This window comes from Corythoichthys intestinalis, chromosome 9 (genome assembly GCF_030265065.1).
Source record: "Corythoichthys intestinalis isolate RoL2023-P3 chromosome 9, ASM3026506v1, whole genome shotgun sequence".
Classification (NCBI taxonomy): domain Eukaryota; kingdom Metazoa; phylum Chordata; class Actinopteri; order Syngnathiformes; family Syngnathidae; genus Corythoichthys; species Corythoichthys intestinalis.
Window position 1 is genome coordinate 25,655,568 of NC_080403.1, and position 25,611 is coordinate 25,681,178.

The 25,611-nt window shown below is 38.5% G+C and overlaps 1 protein-coding gene across 2 annotated transcripts in view; it reads right to left on the reverse strand.

Annotated features, from left to right (window-relative positions):
* Positions 1–3,446: 3,446 nt before the first annotated feature.
* znf362a (zinc finger protein 362a) overlaps positions 3,447–25,611 on the reverse strand; it is a 37,747-nt gene continuing 15,582 nt past the window's right edge. Inside the window, exons 4-11 of one of the 2 annotated variants that reach the window (XM_057846430.1) lie at positions 16,473–16,539; positions 16,076–16,244; positions 12,125–12,244; positions 11,759–12,062; positions 11,468–11,692; positions 11,295–11,373; positions 5,780–5,938; positions 3,447–5,706 (exon numbers count right to left, since the gene is read on the reverse strand). In XM_057846430.1, coding sequence (XP_057702413.1) covers positions 5,566–5,706; positions 5,780–5,938; positions 11,295–11,373; positions 11,468–11,692; positions 11,759–12,062; positions 12,125–12,244; positions 16,076–16,244; positions 16,473–16,539 — 1,264 coding nt within the window. In that variant the 3' untranslated portion in view covers positions 3,447–5,565. Of the gene's footprint in view, positions 5,707–5,779; positions 5,939–11,294; positions 11,374–11,467; positions 11,693–11,758; positions 12,063–12,124; positions 12,245–16,075; positions 16,251–16,472; positions 16,540–25,611 lie in introns of both variants that reach the window. The other variant, XM_057846429.1, reaches the window with a different exon arrangement.

Sequence of the window (25,611 nt, forward strand, 5' to 3'; positions counted from 1 at the left end):
TTCTGCTCGTTAATATTAATAATCAAAATGGTGAAGGCGTGTGTGGCGGTTGGTTGCTGTAACAGAGAAGATAGACGGAGAGACTTGAAGTTCTACCGTATTCTGAGAGACCCGAAGATGAGAGCGAGATGGACTGCTGTAATTCGACAAGAAATCTGGGCACCAAACGATCACCACAGACTATGTAGTAGTCATTTTATAGCTAGTAAGATGCATTTAATATATATTTAGACGATTTTGGGCTGACAACCACAATTAAGATCATTGTGTGACGTTGGTGATTGGGTTCTATATCGTTGCCTCTTTTTCTTTGGGGGCGAAGTTTTTGGCGGTAAGCAGAGTAAAAAGGGAGAAAAATACCACGACTTCCGTGTCTAATTTTTCGTCGCCAAGCAAGCGTTACAATATTAATTAAAAATGAATGAAAACTAAATACTATTGAATATGTCATCATTATCATTTTAAAAATTTAAGTGACGGGTAAAAATAGACTATGACCGGATTTTTATGACCCTGTCAGTCAAAATGACAGACAACGAAAATGTCTAGCGCAACCTCTGATATATATATATATACATATATACTAAGGGTGTAACGGTACATGTAATAGTATTGAACCGTTTCGGTTCTTGGTGTTCGGTTCTGAACGGACGCGTACCGAACAACCCTTACTTTACGAGGCTGTGAGTCGATCGGGTTACAGTTTCTTTGTGTATATTATATTTACTCCGTCTTCTCTACTAAAATGAGGACCAACACGGTAGGACAGTAAACGTCAACGGCGCGACAACGTGGCCTCCGCGAGAACGCAGTGAAACGCGGGCGTTAGAGTCAATCAGCCAATGCACACCAGTCGCAGTGCAGCCGCGTGTTAGATGTGTCCCAGAAGCGGCTCAATGCGACGCACGCAAAAAGAACGGCAGAGTTTATTAACTGACATGAGACGCGGCCCTCCTGCGTCAATATTACTACCGGTAGGATCGGACCGGAAGTCACTCGTGTAAAAATACGGTGGATCCGGTCGATTTTCAAACTAATATGCAATCGTAACCTACTTTTTGAGTCCATCAGATCTCTTGAGTGGTAGATCGGGGCACAGTTGACTTGTCTTTGTTGATTTACTGCTGTCTTCTCTGCTATAATAATAACCAACACGGCCCTGTGTTCAATACAAAACCCTCCTACCACAACAAAACAAGTAGGAACTTATATTCACATAGGAACTAAAGTAATACAACATAAAATATACAATATAAATGAATACTACATCACATTTGTAAAATATAAATAATAGCCCATTTAAATAAAATAAATTGAAATGAGCTAAAACACCTGTAATTAGATAATAATACACACATCCTGCTTACACAATTAAATGTATTAATTTCTGTGTGGCGCTTCAACTTGAGAAAATCCACCAATAAAGCTTTTAAAAACCGTTCATGAGAAAAAAAATGTTTTATTGAGGCATTTCATTTGTAAAATACATGTTAAAATCTTTGTCATTGGGATTGCTTTTCTCTTTAGCACAGGACTTCTTTTTTCTTCTTTCAGAAAGAAAGCTGACCAATACACGGGGTCTAAAAGGCAAATTGTTGTTGGATTATTTTTAAATACTCACTACTTTTTGAGCAGAATTCTAGCTTTGTATAGGCTAAAGTTCCTATTGTTGTATAAGCACAAACGTGTGTAATAAAAAACTCGCATTTATATTTTGCATTTTGTTTTCTTACTGTACCGAAAATGAACCGAACCGTGACCTTAAAACCGAGGTACGTACCGAACCGAGATTTTTGTGCACTGTTACACCCCTAATATATACGTACATATATGTGGCGGAAAACACTCAGGTGACTTGAAGTTCCGCTCTGAGACCCCCAATTTGGCCAACTTTCAAAACTGTCCGATATGCATGTGTGAGACATCATTGGAAGGCTTAAAATCTCAATTTTCTGGGGGAAGAAAAATTTTGAACAGGAGGCATTTTTGGAAAAAAAAAAAATTTAAACAGCGAAACCCTATCTGAAGGTGAGAGCATGAAAGAGCAGAATTAAAGACGCCATGAGTTTAATGAGATATTATCGCGTACTTACCTTGTTTCGTAGCATGTATCACTTAGTGTCAAGACACAGCTGTGAATGGCCACAGCTGGATTTTGGGGGGGATTTTATGGGTGAAACTTGGTAATATAACAAGGGTCGCGATGCAGAAATCGCAGACATCAAGGAGTGGTTGAGATTTTCTTTTTCATATATTTACCCTTTTAAATGTTTGTCAATGTACTTTGGATTGATTATTTATCATCTAACATATCGGAGAAAATGCGACAGTAACAAAAAAATACAATTAAGCGATAGTTATGAGGTAGATATCCGTGACTTTTTTACAGACACCATTTTTTTCATTGTGACTTCATTTGTTTAAATATGCGAGTGAATACAAGTTTTTTTTTTTAAACGAAACATTAGACATCAATTAATGATTCTAAGCTAAAAATTACAGACATTTTGAAAAATAAATATAATTAATTACCTTTGTTTCATGGCTGGGTTGAAACAAAAGCGGTTGCGCGACGTCTGTAAACCAGGGTTTTCAGGGTAAAAGGGACAAATTAAAAATAGTTTGGGGGCTTAATGCGCCATGAATCTGCTATGGCAGCATATAGACATATTGTTCTATCAAACACAACAGTTCTTTTGGCTTAAAATACAGCAGTTTATTTTGAAAAGGAGTGCAACAGCAGAAACTGCTTTTTCAGTTTTGTCTGTTTTCCGTCATATGCACACACACACACACACACACACATACATATATATATAGACCCTACCCACGTGACGTCACAACTCCGCTCTCCTGAATGGTACCGCCCACTTGTCCGTCAAAACATAGTGTTAACCTGTTACGGCTACGTACATTTCTCCTATTTACGGCGTGTTTTTCTGCTCCTTAACATTAATAATCAAAATGGTGAAGGCGTGTGTGGCTGTTGGTTGCACTAACAGAGAAGATGGAAGGAGAGACTTGAAGTTTTACCGTATTCCGAGGGATCCAAAGAGGAGAGCGAAATGGACGGCTGCAATTCGACGTGAAAACTGGGCACCAAAAAATCACCACAGACTATGTAGTAGTCATTTTATATCCGGTAAGATGCATTTAAGATATACTTAGAGGGTTTTGGGCTGACAAATAACCACAATTAAGATCATTGCGAGGCTAATCGCCGACAACATACGACGTAGTACGACATAGTTTCAAATTCAAGATGTTTGTGACTTCCCTTTCTTCCACCATCGTTATTTTTTGAATAATATTTAGCTGGTACCAAGTGAAAGAAACTGGCCTCGTCTACGTGGCTGACAAATAACCACAATTAAGATCATTGCGAGGCTAATCGCCGACAACATACGATGTAGTACGACATAGTTTCAAATTCAAGATGTTTGTGACTTCCCTTTCTTCCACCATCGTTATTTTTTTAATAATATTTAGCTGGTACCAAGTGAAAGAAACTGGCCTCGTCTACGGGGCTGACAAATAACCACAATTAAGATCATTGCTAGGCTAATCGCCGACAACATACACGTATGTATGTAGTGAGAGTGCTATCGCTAAACCATATAAACATTAAAAGCTTTGACTCCATTGACAAACGACATGAAATACATTAGACTTGACAGTGGATGTTAGCAATAACAAAAGATTTTGAATTGAAAATTTCGTAACTCACCTTTCCAAGCACAAGATAGATTCCTGCCGAACGAGGACCTGTTTCACCCAACCAGCAACGAAGTATTTATAAGCCTCCAAGCTCTTGAAGTTTTTCAAATTTTCGTGGGAATAGGCTGATTTTGTGTGGACAAGATAATTGTAAATATCAGCGTAGCAGATGTCAGGCAGACAGGGCGAAGACAGTGGGTCGAAAAACATCGATTTGGGCATCAAATATGGATCTGGCGACTGTATAGAACGAAGCTTTTCCACATAACGCCTTTTATGCAACACATCCAGTGAGTTTACAGCATCAGAAAGCACCGGGTCTTCCATGAAATGCATTTTAAATTCCTCGATCAATTGAAAACAATGCTAATACAGAGACAAAATGACGGACAAGTGGGCGGAACCACACAGCGAGCACGTGGTTTTGTGACGTCGGTGGGTAGGGTATATAGTCTGTGTGCAGCTTTTATAATAGTTATTTTATTTTCCCCTCAAAATAACTAAAAATATAGCCGTTAATATCTAAACCCCTGGCAACAAAAGTGAGTACACCCCTTAGAAACTACATCCCTAAATGTCCAAATTGAGTACTGCTTGTCATTTTCCCTCCAAAATGTCATGTGACTCATTAGCATTACTAGGTCCAGGTGTGCATAGGGAGCAGGTGTGTTCAAATTTGTAGTGCAGCTCTCACACTCTCTCAAACTGGTCACTGAAAGTTCCAACATGGCTCCACATGGCAAAGAACTGAGGATCTTAAAAGACGTATTGTTGCGCTACATGAAGATGGCCAAGGCTACAGGAAGATTGCCAACACCCTGAAACTAAGCTGCAGCACAGTGGCTAAGATCATCCAGCATTTTAAAAGAGCAGGGTCCACTCAGAACAGGCCTCGGGTTGGTCGTCCTAAGAAGCTGAGCGCACGTGCTGAGCGTCACATCCAAATGCTTTCTTTGAAAGACCGTCGCAGGAGTGCTGTCAGCATTGCTGCAGAGATTGAAGAGGTGGGGGGTGTCAGCCTGTTAGTGCTCAGACCATACGCCGCTCTCTACATTAAATTGGTGTGCATGTATGTCCCCCCAGGGGGAAGCGTCTTCTGAAGACGGTACACAAGAAAGCCCGCAAATAGTTTGCTGAAGACATGTCAACAAAGCACATGGATTACTGAGTTGACATGAGTTAAATGGCAAATTATTGTGATAGTAACAAAAAAAATAATTCTGGACTCTTGTAAAGTTCTGATTATTGTTTTATTTTTTAAAAAAGAGGTTGACAGTCAATCTTATGTTTTTTTTTGGGTGTTAGGAAATGCAAGGCTACTACAATAATAAACAGATTGTTAAAATTTCTTTATCGCCTTTTTAAAGACATTTTTTCTTTTTTCTTTCTTTTTTAAACCACAACTCAAATCGCATTTAAGAAATTGTGCGGGTGTCCCTAATGAATTAGCCTTTGAGTTGAACTCTTTTTTTTTTTTTTTTTCATTATCAAAACAATCTCAAGAGGGAATGTGGCCAAAAGAATAAATATGGACGATACAAAAACTGGGCACATAATATTTACATAAACGTAAGATACGTACTATATATAGAAGATAGCTTAACGAGCATTAAAAAAGTTAGGGAGCGTATAAAAAAGAACAATCTGTGACATCACGATAAATGTTATAAGTCTGCCTTCTCCAGGCCTCAAAGTGCTCATTAGACGTAATCCAGATGTGTATATATATATATATATTTATAATTAATACAGAGGAAAGTAGTACCTCCTCAAAAGATATTAGTACACTCTGGCACTTTTTTTTTTAGGGGGGGGATCCGTACCCGAGTCCATCAGTCTTGTGGCATTCTAAACGGAGAGGGAGAGGTGATGTCGGGACAAAATGGCAGCGGCGCTCAGGTCAGAGATGTCCGTGCGGGGGTGGAGGTGGGGGGCTTCGCTCCTCCGAGGCCCCGCGTGCTTGCACGTGTGCTTCATGAGGTAGGTCTCCTGCGGTAAGGAATGCGCTGGTGTCAGGTTTGGGACGGGGACGGACAAATGGACGGGCGGAGGCGGGACTCACCGACGTGTATGCTCTGTCGCACGTGCCGCAGCAAAAGGCCCGAGCAGTCTTGATGGCGTGGGCCGACAGGTGCATCTGCAGCGACGCAGCGTCCGAGTACGCCCGGAAGCAGTTGGAACACTTGAATGCCTTGTCTTTGTTGTGGTGCCTCTGGTGGGACTGCAAAATGAAAACAAATAGTGAAAAATCAAAATCATCAATAGTTTATTACTATAGTAAAAAGACATACACAACTAGGGTATTGTACCAAAATCTGGCATCAATTAGGTACTGGTTCAGCTCTACTTTTGTCTCATCTGAGACGAGAACATTCTTCCAAAACGTTTTTGGTTTTCTCAGGTTTTGGTAAACTCCAGCCTGGCTTTTCTTATGTCCCCGGGTCAGAAGTGGGGTCTTCCAGGGTATCCTACCATAGAGTCCCTTTCCATTCAGATGCCGACAGATAGTATGGGTTTACGCTAAAGATGTCCCGATCGATCGATCAGGTCCGATCACGTCATTTTCAAAGTATCGGAATCGGCAAAAAAATATCGGACATGCCTTTTTTTAATATATATATATTTTTTATTTCAATCGTTTTCTAATTGTATTTAACGTTACAGACAAAATGTCTTACACTCATCCAGAGTAGTTTTGGCTTATAGTAGGGCTATCAAATTTATTGCGTTAACGGCGGTAATTAATTTTTTTTAATTAATCACGTTAAATAATTAACGCATGCCCTGCACGACCCACTCACGCATTGTCACGTTCAATCTATAATGACGCCGTTTTACCTATAGATAGCACTAAAAGGCAGCATATAATGATTAGAGAGAATTTTGACAGCCTTTGGAGCCTTTTATTATGTTGCTAAAGCCTTACAATACCTCTCTCAGAAATTAAAAATAACGTGGGAGGCAATGTGGGGAGGAAAGGTAGTAGTTGATCGTTTTCTTAACACCCTATGTTCTTTCCCAACGCAGAGAAGATATATCAATTGGTTCCCCTACGCACAGTCATGGTGGCACTTCCCATCATGCATTTGGGCAGAAGTTAAATGGCTACAGTATAATTTACTGAAAGCTCAACAAATACACTAGATGGCAATATTTAGTCACAATATACAAAGTCACATTTATCCTTTAAGAATTACAAGTCTTTCTATCCGTGGATCCCTCTCACAGAAAGAATGTTAATAATGTAAATGCCATCTTGAGGATTTATTGTCACAATAAACAAATACAGTACTTATGTACTGTATGTTGAATGTATATATTCATCCGAGTTTTATTCATTTTTTTCTTAATGCATTGCCAAAATGTATATGATTGGGAAAAATTATCGGGAATGATGGGAATGGAATCGGGAGCAAAAAAAAAAAAAAAAAAAGCAATCGGATCGGGAAATATCGGGATCGGCAGATACTCAAACTAAAACGATCGGGATCGGATCGGGAGCAAAAAAAACATTATCGGAACAACCCTAGTTAACAAATTTTTTTTCCCGTCCACATCTAGGGAGGTTAGCCACAGTGCCATGGGCTTTACACTTATTGATGACATTGCGCACTGTAGACCTAGTAACATTCAGGTCTTTGGAGATGGATTTGTAGCCTTGAGTTTGCCCATGCTTCCTCACAATTTTGCTTATAAAAGTCCTCAGACAGTTCTTTGGTCTCCTTTTTTTTCTCCATGCTCAATGTGGTGACCACAAGGACACAGGACAGCGGTTGAGCCAACTATAATCCATTTTAACTGGTTATAAGTGTGATTTAGTTATTGCCACCACCTGTTATGTACCACAGGGAAGTAATAGGTGCTGTTAATTACACAAATTAAAGAAGCATTACATGATTTTTCATAGGGTGCCAACAATTTTGTCCGGCCCATTTTTGGAGTTTTGTCTAAAATGATCATGATTTAATGTTTTCTTCCATTCTTTTTGTTTTTTTTTTCATTGCAAGCAAAATAAATGAAGGGATTACTACCAAAGCATTTGTAATTGCAATCATTTTCTGGGAGAAATTGAGCTTTATCGGACAGACATATGTGCGTCATTCTCGGTGTGGCACTGGTTCAGAGAGCAAAGCAAAAGTATGTTTTGGATCTGGAAAAAAATGTTTCTTATTAACCACCCAGCAGCAACATCTACATTCAGGTCATTCATTGAGGTCAGCTCTGCCATTTTTTCTTTTTTTTTTTTCTTTCTTTTTCTTTTTTCACTCTGCCCGCCACAGTTGCAACCACTGATTTATGAGTAGCGGCCATGAAGCTTACTATTTTGGTTGTTCTCTTAGTTCATTAACCTTCACGTTCATTTGATGGACTTCGTAATGACATTGTTGTGCTGAAACTTATAAGCTCAGCTGTTGTGGGAATATGTAAATTGTGAAAAGATGAATATCTATTTGGGTTTTGGTGCCCCGATTCAATTGTTCCCCCCGGGCTCTTATTTGATTTGTTCCGCCACTGGTCACTATATACATTTTTTATGCTAAATATAAAAAATATAGATACAAATATAAATGAATAATGAAAATACCACACAATTTTAGTTTTTAATGCATAACAAAACAAAGAATAATGTTAGTGTTTCGTGCAAAAATGAAATGATTTTAAAACCCAAACAAAAAACGAATTTTTGTTTTTATGAAAACTGAGCTATTATAATTTTCAATATTGAAATAATAATCACAAAATTATATGGTTCTGATTTTAAACGACGAATAAAATCAACAGTAATATACAATACACCTAATGTAGTATTTTGATTTTTAACAGTGAATAAAGGATTCATTCCAATTTATTCTATAAAGCTTACATTTTAAGTTTTTAATGAAATGAGATATATTTTATTATTTTTAAAATATGAAAATATTGTTTTATTTATTATTTATTAGTATTTATTTATTTTATTTTAATTAATGCTGAAATAGTTTATTCTTATTTTGAATGAAATAAAACAGAAAATACTGTTTTAGGTATTTATTAAAAAATAGAACGTTCCAAAACATGTAATCAGGTATTAATCCTGAATTACAAAAGTAACAATTATAATTATTTTTTTTCTTGAAAATGATTATAACATTTAACTTAAACGGGAAGAAATACACAATTTTAGTTTTGACTTTTGATTACAATCATCATGAAAATATGATAATAGTTTTTGACTCATTTGCTCCCAAAAATGTATAAATAGGTTCTATTTTTAATTGTTTCAGTGTCCCAAAAACGTATTTAAACGTATTTTAAGTTTTTTTTCCACAAGAGCTATCTCTGGGTTCTGATCCAACTTAGCTCCAAAGCCCAAAGCTGAAAATCCATTTTAAAGCAATACTACTGGCCACTGGAGGGCAGTAGCGCATTTGGTAAGACCCGCAACCCGATTCAATGGAACGAACGGCTGGGCCGCACAGCCGGGGCACAGGCGGAAGACAACCGAATGGACATCCAGGATGCTGGGCGGCGGACAACCGAGCAGAACAACCGGGAGGATGCCCGGGACAGGTGCTAGACGACCGAGCAGAACGACCGGGACCACCAGTGCAGCGGACGATGCCGTTGAGTCCGTGCTGCTCGCTGAGCAGAGCCCGCGCTGCCGTGCTCGGCCAAACGCATCCCCCTCACCCTCCAGTGTCCCGCACGGAAACGCGCACGGCCAAACCAGTTCCCCCCCAGGAACACAAGTTCCCCAGGCGAACTCTGCCATGAAGGCAGTGGTGACCACAAAAGAAAGACTCAAAAAAATCCATCTTTATGATACAGGTGGCGATGAGGGAATAGTTTACCCCGGCTGTCGCCGCTACAACAGCATCATCTCTCAGTTAGTTATGTGTAAATAAATTGTTACTTTGCTATCAAAAGCTCTATTTGTCTTGTTGTTGATGTTATTTTGTAAAAGGAAAACATTCAGATGTTTGGGATGTAACTAAAGCAAAAAATAGCTGTGTTAAAGTCAGTTATGTTTGAAATGTATGCTTTCACAAAAAGCTCAATTTCTCTGTTTTTTCATCAGAAATTGGAAAATTGCTCAAACTAAGCAATTTTCAAATGCTGATTTCTAAAGAATGGAAAAAGATATGAACTAACTTTTTTCCTGTTGAAAGAAAAGAGTAATCTTTCTTTTGGTGGGTTCCATGTTTATAAAGCAATAGAACTGAATTTTCTGTGGGCCTTGCAAAAATCTGTCAAAATCCAGTAAAACGGCCGGGAGCAAAGGGGGTTGCACCGTTGGCTGGGAGTGAATGAGTTAATGAGAATATATTAGGGGTGTCAAAATTATCGCACTAACGTGTGTTAATGAATTTTTTAAATTAATCACGTTTAAATATTTGACGCAATTAACGCATGCACTGAATGACCAGCTCGCACATTGCCTCAAACAAATTACAATGAGGCCGTTTATGGACATTAAGAGTGAAGAGAATGCCACCGGCCGCTTGGGGGCAGCGCCGTTCCATACTCATGTTATTTCTTCTAAACGTGGGAGAATTAGTAGTTGTGACAAGTTTATGCTGTATTCACAATGCAATGCAAATTGCTATTTGTGCTCCCCACAAAATTCGGTAAGTTTTCTTTCTTTTAGTGGCAATTATGTGTCTCTTATTGTATTTTGGGTAAGATATGTACAGATATACTGTATGTTATACAGTAAAGGCGAGTGGACACAGGCGTTCTTTGGACCGCGCAGTTTATTAGCATAAGCTTCGGCAACTCCTTCACAACAAACATAAGTAGTATTGTTTAGTGAAAGCACAACAAAAATAATATTCCTATCTCTCCCCAAAAAAATAATGTTCACAAAAAGAAAAGCACTTCAGTCTATAGTAATGAGGCCCTATTCTGACACAGTTAAACAACAATGCAAAATGAACTGGCATTCCATATCAAAATAGCTATGCAAAATACACGTAAAATTTAAGACTTTGGTCACTCTATTTTTATTATTGTTATTTTTATTCTTATTATTATTATATTAACTCTACTTTTGATTGAAAATTTTACAAATTTTATTAAAACGAAAACATGAAGAGGGGTTTTAATATAAAATTACTAAAACTTGTAACTATAACAATTATCTTTTAAGAACTACAAGTCTTTCTATCCGTGGATCACTTTAACAGAAAGAATGTTAATAATGTCATTTTTGGAATTATTGTTACAATAAAAAAATACAGTACTTATGTACAGTATGTTGTATGTATATATCCGTCATGTGTCTTATCTTTCCATTCCAACAATAATTTACAGAAAAAATATGGCATATTTTAGAGATGGTTTGAATTGCGATTAATTGCGATTAATTACGATTAATGAATTTTTAAGCTGTAATTAACTCGATTAAATATTTTAATCGTTTGACAGCCCTAGAATATATAGAACAAAAGTATGTTAAGTTGTAAATCAATTTTTTTTTTAATCAATAAAAAGGCCATTTTTTGTCATATGAAAGTATAATTATCATAATCACTCAATATCCATTTTTATTTTGGAATGGTAAACATTTTGGATTTGCTGCAGCGGTGTAAGTTTACCTGCAGATTGGACAGCTGCGTGAAGGCCTTCTCACATCCGGGTTGGAAACATTTATATGGACGATCGCCCGTATGGATTCTGAGCCCCGTACATTCACAAACCATGAAAAGAGAACGTTAACACCAAAATGTGACAAAATCCAAGCAAAGGAACACCTGTAGCCACGCCCCACCTAGTGTGCTGCTGCAGGTGTGAGAGCTGGCGAAAGCACTTCTCGCAGTAAGCGCAGCGATACGGCTTCAGGCCCAGGTGTATGCGCAGGTGTTGCGCAAGATACGGGGCGTTGGCGAAGGTCTTGGTGCAGTGAGGGCACTTGTACGCTTTGGCCTCCGTGTGCGTCTTGGAGTGGATCTGCATGTCCGACTTTGAGAAGAAGGTCAGCGGGCACACTTTACACCTGCGGTCCAATGCAAACAGATTACGCGATACGCTTCGGATGACGGGACGTTCTTTACAGTCGTACCTGTACGTTTTTTCTTTGGCGGCGATGCTGATGGAAGACTGATCGTTGCCGGACGCCAGGATAGGGTACGGCACAACCAGAAGCGAGGAGCCGTTCTCCGCTTTGATTTTCCTACGCCCTTCCTTCGGAGGTTTGGACACCCCGAGTAGACCCACCAGACCGCCGTTGTGTCTTCCGGGCTCCATCCCGTGTGGGTTGGTGAAGCTGCACAGCAGGTGGGGGGTGGAGCCACCCGAGGGCGGGGTGGCCGGGGACGTCACCTCGGAGTTGTTGAGGTTTCCCGTTCTGGACGCCAGCGAAACACCTGACGCAACAGAAAAATTGGATGGACCGTGACCCAAAAATTTAACTCAAAAAAAAAATTACCTGAGAGGTGGTTGGCCCGAGCTGGGTGCTCAATCAGCTGACGCCAGTCCTCCCACAATCCCCGGGCTTTGATAGCCGCTTTGTCGTCCAGATTTAGGTTGACGTCACCCAGAATGCGACCTTGAAAACATGTCGTTGTGCTTAAACCATTGTATGACTAAAGAAAAAAAAATCACTTACCACAACTACACATAGTGCCAGAGAGAAAAAATTTCAAATGGCATTGATCAATAAAACCAAAACTCAAAATGAATACTTATTACATCATTGAACATTCATGTTGTACTTGATTGAATTGAATGATTAAATGTTTTGACATACGTAAGTGAATATACTGTATATATTTTGTGCAAAAAATTGAAACCGTACTCAATAAATGTTGATATTTACATATTGAAGAAAATAAGAGCCAATCAATCATCAGTTATTACATCTATCTATCTATCATTACAATAAAAATACATTTTTGTTAACAATAATATAAAATTGTTATTCATGTTCTAAAAAGTTGTTTAAAAAGTAATACAAATGTTTTGCGCGACGCATTTTAACGGAACGTACTTAATAAATGTTACTTTTTATACTTATAAAAACTGCTCCAAAAAATTAGAGGAACATTTCGAAAACATCTCAGATCTAAAGGGGGAAATTCTTTCCTGATAATAAGTAGGTGATGTACTACTAACAAGATGCCACATAATTTGATAGAAATGGAAATGACCAGGGGAGAAATCAAAGATACCACAAAAATGAAAGTGAATAAATGATGCCAAAGGATGGTCCAGTTTGCTAAAATGTCATTATAGCAACTCAAAATGATTCTCAGTAATTTGTGTGGCCCTCATGTGCTTGTACGCTTGCCTGACAACATCTAGGCATGCTACTAATGAGACGACGGATGGTGTTCTGGGGTATCTCCTCCCAGATTGGACCAGGACATCGCTGAGCTCCTGGACAGTCTGAGGAACAAACTGGCAGCCTGGAGGGGATTCCAGAAGACAGGTAGTTACTCCAGGAGAGCTGGACAGGGCTGTAGAAGGTCGCTAAACCCTCAGCAGGATCGGTATCTGCTCCTATTTGAAAGGGGGTAAGTACTGCGAGAGTCCTACAAATTGACCTCCAGAAGGCCACTGGTGTGAATATTTCTGACCAAACAATCAGAAACAGGCTCTGTGAGGGTGCCCTGAGGGCCCGACGTCCTATAGTGGGTTCTGTGCTCACTGCCCGGCAAAGTAGAGCTCGACTGGCATTTGCCATAGACCACCAGAATTGGCAACTACGCCTCTGCCGCTCTGTGCTCTTCACCAATGAGAGCAGGTTGAACTTGAGGACATGCGACAGATGTGAAGTCTGGAGATGCCATTGAGAATATTATGTCCAGTTTGGGAGTGGGTCAGTGTTGGTCTGGGTAGGCATATCCCTGAAAGGATGCAAAGACCTCCACAGATTAGATAATGGTACCCTGACTGTTATTAGGTCTCGGGATGAAATCGTTAGACCCGCTGTCAGAACCTACGCTGGCTAAGCGGGACCTGGGTTCCTCCTGGTCCATGACAATGCCCGATGTCATTTGGCTATAGCAGAGGTCCCGAACCTTTTTAGCACCACAGACCGGTGTAATGTGGGCCTTTTTTCCACCGACCAGCAATATGTGGCAAAAAATTACAGTAAATTTAAAATGACACAACAGGGCTGAAAATGAACATTAAGTTCAGGCTAATGTAACTCACCATCAGTGTTGTTAATCTTACTTTAAAAAAGTAATTAACTAGTTACAAATTACTTCTCCCAAAAAGTAATTGCGATAGTAACTCAGTTACCTGACTGAATGAAAGAGTAATTAGTCACTTGGCAAAGTAACTGGTGATAATTTATGTGTTTTTTTCCAAACACAAAAAAAAACAAACAGGCCCTAGCCCAATTCTTGACCCTAAATATAACTAGACACAGGGGTATTGCAGATATTGCGATAACTAGATAGTAACCTTTGCTATGTGTGGTAGTCATTTAATGTTGTGAATCAACTGTTAAAATTGTGAAAATTGCTCCCGCTATTGCATTAGTTCCCTTCTGTCTACTTTCGACATGTTTAACTTTTAAAACTGTTTCATCATTTAAAGATAGATCTAAGTCAAGATTTTGCCGATTTAGGATCATTTTAGATAAAAAGTTACTTAAGTTCGCTAGGAAGGTTCTCTACAACAGAGCCTTCCTGATAGGTCTACTGCTTTAAGATGGCAGCTGTTTACCAACACATCTAGTTCTTAATACATGATGCTAGTGCCGCCGTGTCTTCTATTTGCATCTAGTTCCACAATATGTGATATCTTCCGTGGCATCATACGGACTTAGTTTGAAGGCTATCGGCTACAGTCAGGTATTATTGGAGCCACCTAGCACCGCGTTTGCAATGGCGTCTCAATTCTCTTGCCTCCTTACCACTCCTGCTCTGCTCTCTCATCTCCGTGAGTCTGTCTCCATCAGACTTTTCTCGCGTCATTCAACCAACATTGTAACGCATAGTAACGCACGCCTTTTCCGCCTCAGTAACGGTAACGGCGTTGCCAAGATGAGAAAAGTAATTACTTAAGATTACTCACTACTGAAAAAAATGACGCCGTTTGAAACCGAAGTTTGAAGCCGTTATATTATAACACTGTTATTAACAACACTGCTCAACATACACGTAATCAACCTTTTTTAACAGCGTCCTCTTCTAAAACTTAACGTCAAATATCCTTGGTCGCAGGTATGATGAGTTCTTCTCCAATCGTGAAAGGTTACTTGGCTTTAGCAATATGGTTTGCCACAAGGTATAAAGCTCTCAGTGCATTCGCTTTTGTTGCCTCGTTTGTTAGCTTTTAGCCACATATTATGTAGAATGTACTTGGTTGTAGGCTCCCCTTCTGGCTCCTTTTCCCCGTAAAAACCCGCCCAACGACGTCGCAGCCCGCAACACACAGCCAACAGCAGCTAACGTTCCTGTTTACATTGACTGACGCTGGGCTGCTATAGGTGTGCAAAAACCCCAGTAATGGTGGCCAACCACTAGATGGCAACGTACTCAAATCTCTACCCGATTAGTCAATAGAGTAGACAGGCATATTGATGTGTCAAGAGGCACAGGCCAGATTGAGGTCGTTAACAAATGATTTATCATTTCTATGCGGCCCGGTAGCAAATTCACCACGGATTGGTGCCCAGCCCTGTGGTTGGGGATCACTGTGCTGGAGTATTGCAGGCAGTTCCCAGAGGATAAAGGAAACGATACCATTGAATGGCTCCCACGTTCACCTGACCTAAACCCAATAGAACTCCTCTGGGACATAATGATAAGGATAATCCGGCACTGCCAAGTTGCTCCTCAGACTGTCCAGGAGCTCAGTGAACTGGGAGAAGATCCTCCAGGACACCATCCGTCATTACATTAGGAGCATGCCCCAACGTTGTCAGGTTTGCATACACGCACGTGGGGCTCACACAAATTACAATGAATCATTTTAAATTGCTACAATGACATTTTGGCAAAATGGACCAGTCTGTGGAATCATTTTTCCACTTTTATTTTCGGGGTGTCTTTGACTTCCCCCTCTACAGGATGAGCATTTCCACTTCTATCAAATTATGTGGCATGATGGCATCATTTTGTTACTAATACATCACCTACTTATTATAAAGAAAGATATTATTTTGAGCAGTGTATACATACGAATGTTAAATCACTCCAACAGTTTGAACAATGATGAATTGTTTACCACTAGAGGGAGCCAAGACACTTTCAGGTTACTCATTTCAATTTCCTTGGCTGCCAATGGTGGTGATAAGCCTCCAATCCATTTCAATTGGGCAAAATTAATGCCAGCCCCTCCCAGTTTTACGTCAATCGCCATTAATGGCTGTAAATGAATAAATATCTGAATTTAGACATCTATCTGATGATGACTCTTGTACCTGTGAGCGAGCTGGATGTAGGTCGCGCAGGGCTAGCATGCAAGACAACGTCCGGCTGCTGCGCAGCTTTGGACGTTACGTGCTGACCGGCGTCCGGAGACAGCAGAGGCTGCTGGGAAGGAGGCGTGACGGGTGGCGGGTGAGATGCCCTGATCTTCTCGGCCATCAGCTGCTCCTTCATTTAAGGAATGGAGAAGATTTAGTTGTTTTGGGGGACTTTGTCATTGTTGCTGTGCCTAAAAATAATCCCATTTGAATGAAATAAAACTCCCTGGTGAATTCTGTGAAGATCATGTTGCCAGGTAACAACATGAATTGGAGATTTCGAAGGACTGATGTATGCAAAAAAAAAAAAAAAAAAAATAATTTAAAGACAAGCAGACTTAGTAAGACTCACCTGAGTGACAGCCATGGTAGGTGGTGGGGGCCAAAAATAAGGACTGTTAAAGCGAGGTTCAGCCATTCTGGAACACAAAGAGAAAGAGTTCAAAATGACGAGTTGTTTTCATTGATGGTTTCTCAGAATCTGCATTAAATTTCTCTTTCTGAACACAGTAGCCATTTATTATAGTTTCATTTTATTATGCTAATCAAGTTTGGACATAATGTGTGATGAACGCGACCGCGAATCCGCTTAATTTGCTTTAGAAGATTTCTTCACATCAAAATGGCCAATACACCAATTTTAATTTGGGCTCTAGAGACTTTCATGTTTCTAGACAAATATGATTATGAATAAAGACATTAGGGATGTGAAAGTATATTGATCTGAAATTAATATGCAGAACATCGATAAATAATGTAATTTTAGACCAGATTTGTGAAAAAAAAGTTTTCAGCCAAACGTCTGAAATGTGTCCCCAAAAATTTTTTTTAAAAACTAAAAAACTAAAAAAACAAACAAACTCAGAATTGATTCATGTTTTTTATAGTCTTGGATGAAATTAAACTGATTGCGTTAAATGTCTACATCAGGGGTCCCCAAACTTTTTCCTGTGAGGGCCACATAACTTTTCTCTTCTCTGATGAGGGGCCGGGGTCGGTTTGTAACAGAAAAAGTGAGACGATTGCAGGAGTGCCTAAATGTAAAAATTGTTTTTCAGAAAGCCACAATCAAATAACCCTTTCTGGATTCTTCACGGAACAAAAGTAAATAAAATAAAAATAATAATATAATATAGTATAATAATAATAAATAATAATAACACTATTAATGAAATAGATAATAACCAAAAAACCCTCTGAGTTCTTCACAGAAAAAGGCCAGGAAATAAATAACAATATTGAGAAAAAAAAAAAAAAAAATGCTCTCTGGTATTGTTCAGGGGGCCGGACCAAATGTGGAGGCGGGCCGGACCCCTGGTCTACATTGTATATTAAAACCATGAAATCAGATCATTGCAAATTGTAAAATCAGCAAATATCGTATCGTTACTCAAACAACCAATATTGCATCGTATAGTCACAAAATTTTAGTGTTTACAACCCTAATATGTCTGGGTTTTTTTCATTTATTTTGATTCAGTCCTCAAATGGAAGTGGATCTAATTGGCTGTCGTCACGCACATTTACGTCATGTTTGACTGAGGAAATACAGTACACTCGCGTGTGATTACCCGGACTTTATAATTTTTCACGATCAACTTATTATAGGTTTTGCCATCCCTATTCCAGTGCTACTCTTCAACAATATAGTGAAGCATGTCAACTATATATCATTACCAAACTCTTAATTTAGGGCACCAATCCGCAATTTTGTGTCACCATTCACCATCTACGTATAATATAGTGTCACTAATCAGCGATTGTCACCACCTATCACACAGGGCAACAATATGGGGGGAAAAAATTCTGTTGTTTCAGGGCTGACAGTTTGTTCTTAGTGCGCAATCCAAAATTCATGTCAGTTGTTCTCCATCATAATTTTTTTTTTCTCCACAGCTTACCTACTTAATATGTAGCTTACTATAAATATTTGTCATTGTCACATGTCACAATGACATTTCAATCGTGACCCTTTTTTCATATTTCATTGTTTTTCAGTATTTATAAGTAGTAATCTAAAAAATGTTCTAAAGTAAAAAAGAATTTGGTGAAAGAAAACAAGTAATGAGTAACTGCTTATGATGTTTTTTACAGTGGTATTTTTTCTAAGCACAAAGTTAACTATATCAAACGTTATTATTTTACTGTACCTGCTACATAACCATGTTAAGCCAAAGAAATACAACAAAAAATATTTAATTCTGGCGAGAGAAAAAAAAAATCTACAGAAATTAAGCATCATTCGCCTAAAGAACATGAGTGCTCTCTAGTGGAGAAAACATATTTCCTATGATGAAATTAAAAGGATCATATCTCAATTTTTCCGTGGTCAATCGGTGCCAAATAAAAACTAGGAGAGAGGATAAAATCTGTGCTTTCGAGTCATGTTGATAACAGCGCTTTATGTCAAACACTTTTTTTTTTTTTTAAAGACGCCATGCGATTAAACAGGCCAGTTGTTAGAACTAACAAATATTCATACCTGTCAAGTTGTACGGTTTCGGCGTAATTTGTACAAGTGAGCACTGATTTTTAAATGTGTGTGTTTTTGTGAATTACGTTTTTTTTTTCTCCGTTCAGATTTTGTCACTGTTTCAGCAACGAGACTATGTGCGTTACTATGTTGGTTGAATGACGTGAGAAAAGTCAAGAGATACGGTGAGAGAAGAGTGTTTGTTGAGACGCTGTAGCAAACGCGATGCAAGGCTAGGCAGCTCCAATATTTCCTGACTGTAGCCGACAGCCTACAATCTACGCCTAGATATCACATGCATATAGAACTACATGCGAAATGACAGACTTGGCTGTGTTAGTAAACAGCCACCATTTTAGACTTCTCAGAAAGGCTCTGTAGTAGTGAACCTTCCAAACGAACCTAAGTAACTTTTTATCTAAAATAATCCTAAATCGGCAAAATCTTGACTTGAATCTGTCTTTAAATGATGAAATACTTTTAAAACTTCCACATGTCGAAAGTAGACAGAAGGGAACTAATGCAAAAAATGGGAGCAATTTTAACAACTTTAACAGTTGATTCACAACATTAAATGACTTCCAAACATAGCAAAGGTTACTATGTTTTTTGTTGTTTTTTGTTGAAAAAATGAAAAAATAAAATAAAATAAATAAAAAAAACATGAAAGGTAACACCAGTTACTTTGTCAAGTAACTAATTACTCTTACATTTAGGTAACTGAGTTACTAACTCAATTACTTTTTGGGAGAAGTAATTTGTAACTGTAATTAATTACTTTTTAAAAGTAAAATTAACAACACTGGTCACAAAGATGAAGTCTGCAGAATAAAAAGTGACGAAAGCGGAGATTTTATTTTGCCAATTTGTTGCCGAACACAATTTGCCTGCAACTATTTCTTATCACTTCTCAGAATTGGCAAAAGAAATGTTCCCTGACTCAAAGATTGCATCGTTAAGTTTATTTCATCAATTGACCTTTTTAATTTATAATTGGACACACTAACGAACTACCTTCAAGTCAACCTGAATTGCGAGCTGAAGTGCCATGAAGTGCAGCCATCAACACATGATAGAAATTGCCAAAAGTGCTACATACAATCATAACAAAAGTCACTGTTAAATTTTAGTAATCATGATGTAGCTGAAGATAATTGTTCTTTGATTGCACCAGGTTATATGCTACAATATTACCAATAAATTCATATTATTTTAAAAAATGAGTTTTATTTTTGTTTCATATTGCACGCTATATACAATGTTGTAAGATTAGTCACTAATTTGTAAGGGCATAAATCACTACTTGTAAGCTTGCCAACGGCCTCGGGTTGACATGTATGAATATTATGCTACCCAAGCTAATTTAGTGTCACCCATTTGCTAAAACTACAAATGCTAACCGCTAACTGCTAAAGCTATTCGTTGTATGTAACAGCTTGCATTGGCTACTCTGTGGATTTTGTGGTAACAATGAATGCAAGTCGTATGTTGAGTGTATTTTCTGTATCTTACAATCCACAAGAAATATATGGACCCTTAAAAAATAATAAAGATGAATAAATCAAACTCGTGGAGTTATTTTGTGAAATTAAGAAACTTCAAATGGTTTAAACCGAGTACTTTCATTACTACCATTTGTAAACAGGTTACTGTTTTGATTTTATTGTAGGCGTTTTGTTTTTAATCTAACTGCTGCATTTGGTTTGTTAAATTTCTAATATGGATAAGCGGCTCGGAAGATGAATGAATGAATACATTTATATAGTGAAGTGTAATCAACAAATATCATCAAATATCAGCTTAAAAAATCAGGTTTAGACATCGGCAATCAGCAGTCTTTTTTTTTTTTTTTTTAAATTAGTATCAGCCTTTGAAAATCACATATTGGTTGACTTCTAATCACCACCCATCATTTTGACCCTTGACCGCTTGTGTGCACATCTAATACAATAGGAAGTAGGACATAGAGGTCCAGTTACATAGCTACCACAAACAAAGTGAGGAAGACATTTTTAAGACAAGGCATCCATGTCTGTTGTTAGATACGTAGTCACGTGAGCGATGCTCTTGTTTAGGGCCTCACTGTCAAATTGTTATCAGTGCAGACACAGACTTTGAGCTCAACGACTGACTGGGAAATACAGCAGCCATAATAAGGTCAGCCAAACAAATAATAACCTAGTCACTATTTTTTGTGATTAAAATTCATTTTTTAGCATTTAAAATAATTGAGTGTTGGCATTCTGAGAAGTGAGCATGTGAATTTCTAAACAATGAAAAAAATCACAGGCAGAAGGTGCACGGTGGTCATGCGTTCCATCTTTGAACTCATCTCAGGTCAACTTTTCACCATTTAAAAAATGTGCAGTACAAAAGATGAAAATTGGAGCGGAGACAGCAACAAATCTAATCTTGGTTTAAAAAAAAAAAAAATTAAAAAAAAAAAAGGAGAGGGGTAAATCCAAAACAATGGAAATAAAATGACATAAAAAATAATCATGATGTTAATAAATTGAATGAAGTGAATAATATCATAAAAATACCAATAAGTAAAAACAATATTATTTATTTGCAATTTTACAAAATTAAAAAAGTTTTTAAAAATAAAAATTAAAAATAACAAAAAAATAAAAGCACCGATTTCACCTTTTGTCAGGTTTTTTTTTTTTTTTTTTTTTTTAAATTCTAAGTAAAACTGCTCAGAGTAACTGTACCATTTTTTTCATTTTTTCTTCTGGGATGCGCATGTGAAATGTTCCATTGGGATTTAAAAAAAAAAAAAAAAAAAAAAAAGTCATTCTGACAAACGGCTTAATAGAACTTTTATTTTTCAATCACTCCACTTAAAAAACCTCCGTTGTCATGGATACAAAATTGAGCATGATGACAGTTTGTATTCTTATGGTACATTTTGTGCCTCTGCAAAAAACAACAACTGTCCTAAAGTTGTGCAGCCTGAACAAACTATAGTATACTTACAGTATAAAGTGTTTGTCATTTGAAAAGTGTCGCGTAGTTCCCGCAAGTTAGACGAGCTCGTAGTAGGTGAAAGCGATCCCCTCCACCCACCATCATTAGACAAATATTTAGGGGGTGAAAAGGGGGTGTACAGAGTCGATTTTTTTTGTTGCTCTTGGCTGCCGTACGCGGACCAGTGTTATGCCTCAGCTAAAACAAACACAGGCAGGAATGGTGAAAGTGTGCCAAAGTACGCAATGAAAAATCTCTCCAAAAGCCTGAAAAACGGCCAGGAGAAAAAAAGAAGAGATCATTTGTGTGTACAGAAATTACGTTGAGCATATACGGACCACATTGGGGGGAAAAAATCCGTTTAGAGCGGAATCAAATGCACTGAGTGATTACCCTTACATGCAAAATTCCAAGTTGGCTGCCATTGACGGTGATACACGTCCAATGCATTTTGACTGGGAGGGCTGACAGCTTCTCCGTTCCAGAATGCACTGTCAGCCCTTCTAGTCAAAATGCATTGGACGTCTATCGTCGTCAGTGGCAGTGAACGAATAATTTAAAAGTGATTCGTGTCATCATGTATGCAGAAATCTCGACAACTTGCAACAATACAGTGCTGGCCAAAAGTATTAGCACCCCTGCAATTCTGTCAATTTCTCCCAGAAAATGATTGCAATTACGAATGCTTTGGTAGCAATATTTTGATTTATTTTGCTTGCAATGAAAAAACACAAAAGAGAATGGGGAAAAAAAAAAAATCATTATCATTTTACACAAAACTCCAAAAATGGGCCGGACAAAAGTACTGGCACCCTTTGAAAAATCATGTGATGCTTCTCTAATTTGTGTAATTAACAGCACCTGTTACTTACCTGTGGCACATAACAGGTGGCGGGAATAACTAAACCACACTTGCAGCCAGTTAAAATGGATTAAAGTTGACTCAACCTCTTTCCTGTATCCTTGTGTGTATCACATTGAGCATGGAGAAAAGAAAGGAGACCAAAGAACTGCCTGAGGACTTGAGAAGCAAAATTATGAGGAAGCATGGGTAATCTCAAGGCTACAAGTTCATCTCCAAAGACCTGAATGTTCCTGTGTCTACCGTGCGCAATGTCATCAATAAGGGTAGAGCTCATGGCACTGTGGCTAACCTCCCTAGATGTGGACGGAAAAGAAAAATCGACGAGAGATTTCAACAAAATATTGTGCGGATGGTGCATGAAGAACCTCGACTAACATCCAAACAAGTTCGAGCTGTCCTACAGTCTGAACAGTGTCAACCCGTACTATCCTTCGGCGTCTGAATGAGAAGGGACTCTATGGTAGGATAGCCAGGAAGACCCCACTTCTGATCCAGAGACATAAAAAAGCCAGGCTGGAGTTTGCCAAAACTTACCTGAGAAAGCCAAAAATGTTTTGGAAGAATGTTCTCTGGTCAGATGAGACAAAAGTAGAGCTTTTTGGGAAAAGGCATCAACACAGTTTACAGGGAAAAAAAACGAGGCCTTCAAAGAAAAGAACACGGTCCCCACAGTCAAAAATGGCGGAGGTTCCCTGATATTATGGGGGTGCTTTGCTACCTCTGGCACTGGACTGCTTGACCGTGTGCATGGCATTATGATATGAAGTCTAAAGACTACCAACAGATTTTGCAGCATAATGTAGGGCCCAGTGTCAGAAAACTGGGTCTCCCTCGGAGGTCATGGGTCTTCCAGCAGGTTAATGACCCAAAACACACTTCAAAAAGCACTAGAAAATGGTTTGAGAGAAAGCACTGGAGACTTGAACTCAGACCTGAATCCCATACAACATCTGTGGAGAGATCTGAAAATGGCAGTTTAGAGAAGGCACCCTTCAAATCTCAGAGACCTGGAGCAGTTGGCCAAAGAAGAGTGGTCTAAAATTCCAACAGAGTATTGTAAGAAACTCATTGATGGATGACTGGAGCAGTTGGCCAAAGAAGAGTGGTCTAAAATTCCAACAGAGTATTGTAAGAAACTCATTGATGGATACCAGAAGCAGTTGTTCGAAGTTATTTTGTCTAAAGGTTGTGCTACCAAGTATTAGGCTGAGGCTACCAATACTTTTATCCAGCCCAAAATAAATGAACATATTACTAACAAAGCGTTTGTAATTGCAATCATTTTCTGGGAGAAATTGAGCAAAAAGTACGTATTGCAAGAATATCAGTCTTTCTGACCCATCCGATGTTACCTTGCTGCGTTTTGTTTACGCCACAAGGGACTAAAGAACTACGTGGCAATCCCTCCTTCCATAATTATTGGCACCCCTGAAAAATATGTGTTTTTTAGCTTCTAATATTTTTTTTTCTATTCAAATAAAATGGGACCTTAATGGAAAAAAGAGAAAAATCCAACCTTCAATACAAGCGCATTCATTCAGTGGGGAAAAAATCCCACATAAAGAAAAAATTATTTGACATCAAATAATGTGTGTCACAATTATTAGCACCCCTGGTGTTAATACTTTGGGAATAGCTTGATTTTGTGTCTGGTGAACCATTTCTGTGTAGATTTGGCCATATGTTTAGGGTCATTGTCTTGCTGAAAGACCCAGTGACGACCCATCTTCAGCTTTCGGGCAGAGGGCAACAGATTTTGATTTAAAATGTCCTGGTATTTCAAAGCATTCATGATGCCATGCACCCTAACAAGGTTCCCAGGACTTTAGGAAGCGAAACAGCCCCACAGCATCACTGACCCACCCCCATACTTCACAGTGGGTATGAGGTGCTTTTCAGCATGCGCATCATTCGTGGTGTTTGTTACCAAAAAGCTCAATCTTGGTCTCACACAAAAATACACCCGGTCCCAAGCTTCAACAGGGACTGTGTGCTTTGGTCAGATAAGACCAAGATTGAGAACAAGATTACCCACTGTGAAGTATGGGGGTGGGTCAGTGATGCTGTGGGGCTGTTTCGCTTCCAAAGGCCCTGGGAACCTTGTTAGGGTGCATGGCATCATGAATGCTTTGAAATACCAGGACATTTTAAATCAAAATCTGTTGCCCTCTGCCCGAAAGCTGAAGATGGGATGTCACTGGGTCTTTCAGCAAGACAATGACCCTAAACATATGGCCAAATCTACACAGAAATGGTTCACCAGACACAAAATCAAGCTCCTCCCATGGCCATCTCAGTCCCCAGACCTTGTTTTGTTGGCAAAAGGGGGTTGTACAAAGTATTAACACCAGGGGTGCTAATAATTGTGACACGCATTATTTGATGTCAAATAATTGTTTCTTTATGTGGGATTTTTTCCCCCACTGAATGAATGCACTTTTATTGAAGGTTAGATTTTTCTCTTTTTTTCCATTAAGGTCCCATATTATTTGAATAAAAAAACATTATTAGAAGCTAAAAAACACATCTTTTTCAGGGGTGCCAATAATTATGGAGGGCACTGTATGTTTAAGTATTTTAATAAATGTTTTATAATCACACATAATTGTCATAATTTTAGAATTTCTGTTGACTTATTTTTTTTTTTAATTCTATTTTTTATCCCCAAAAAAGGGGGTTTACGGTACTCTGCAACCAGGCTTTGCGAGGTTTCTGGGGGAAACCCTGCAATTGAAGCCATTTTCAAGGCATTCAGGTAGGATATTCATTTAATGGTTTTTTAATCTGAAAATTCAACGCTTTATTATAGGATGGAGTGCAAAAAGTGGCTGCACAAAGTTTGACGGGTTTTGTGCTGGAGGGTTGCTTGATGGTGTAATTTCAATCGGTAAAAATGGGCCCACATTTTTTTTCATACTGTCTGGCAACAATTTCAACTTTGGGCTAGCGGGACATGAAAGTAGAGAACTTAACAAAAGTATTTTGAAAGGAATCTCAGTTGGTCCCTTACGAAAAACGAGGACTATAGAACCTTGGCGGCTCCAACCATTTGGAAAAATATTAATTCATGATTAAACGTGAGCGATTCTATTGAATGCAGATGCTTCTCGCCGTGTCAAAATATGACACCCTCTAATGGTAATATGCGTATTGAATTTTTGAGAGGTGGATGTATTAGAATTA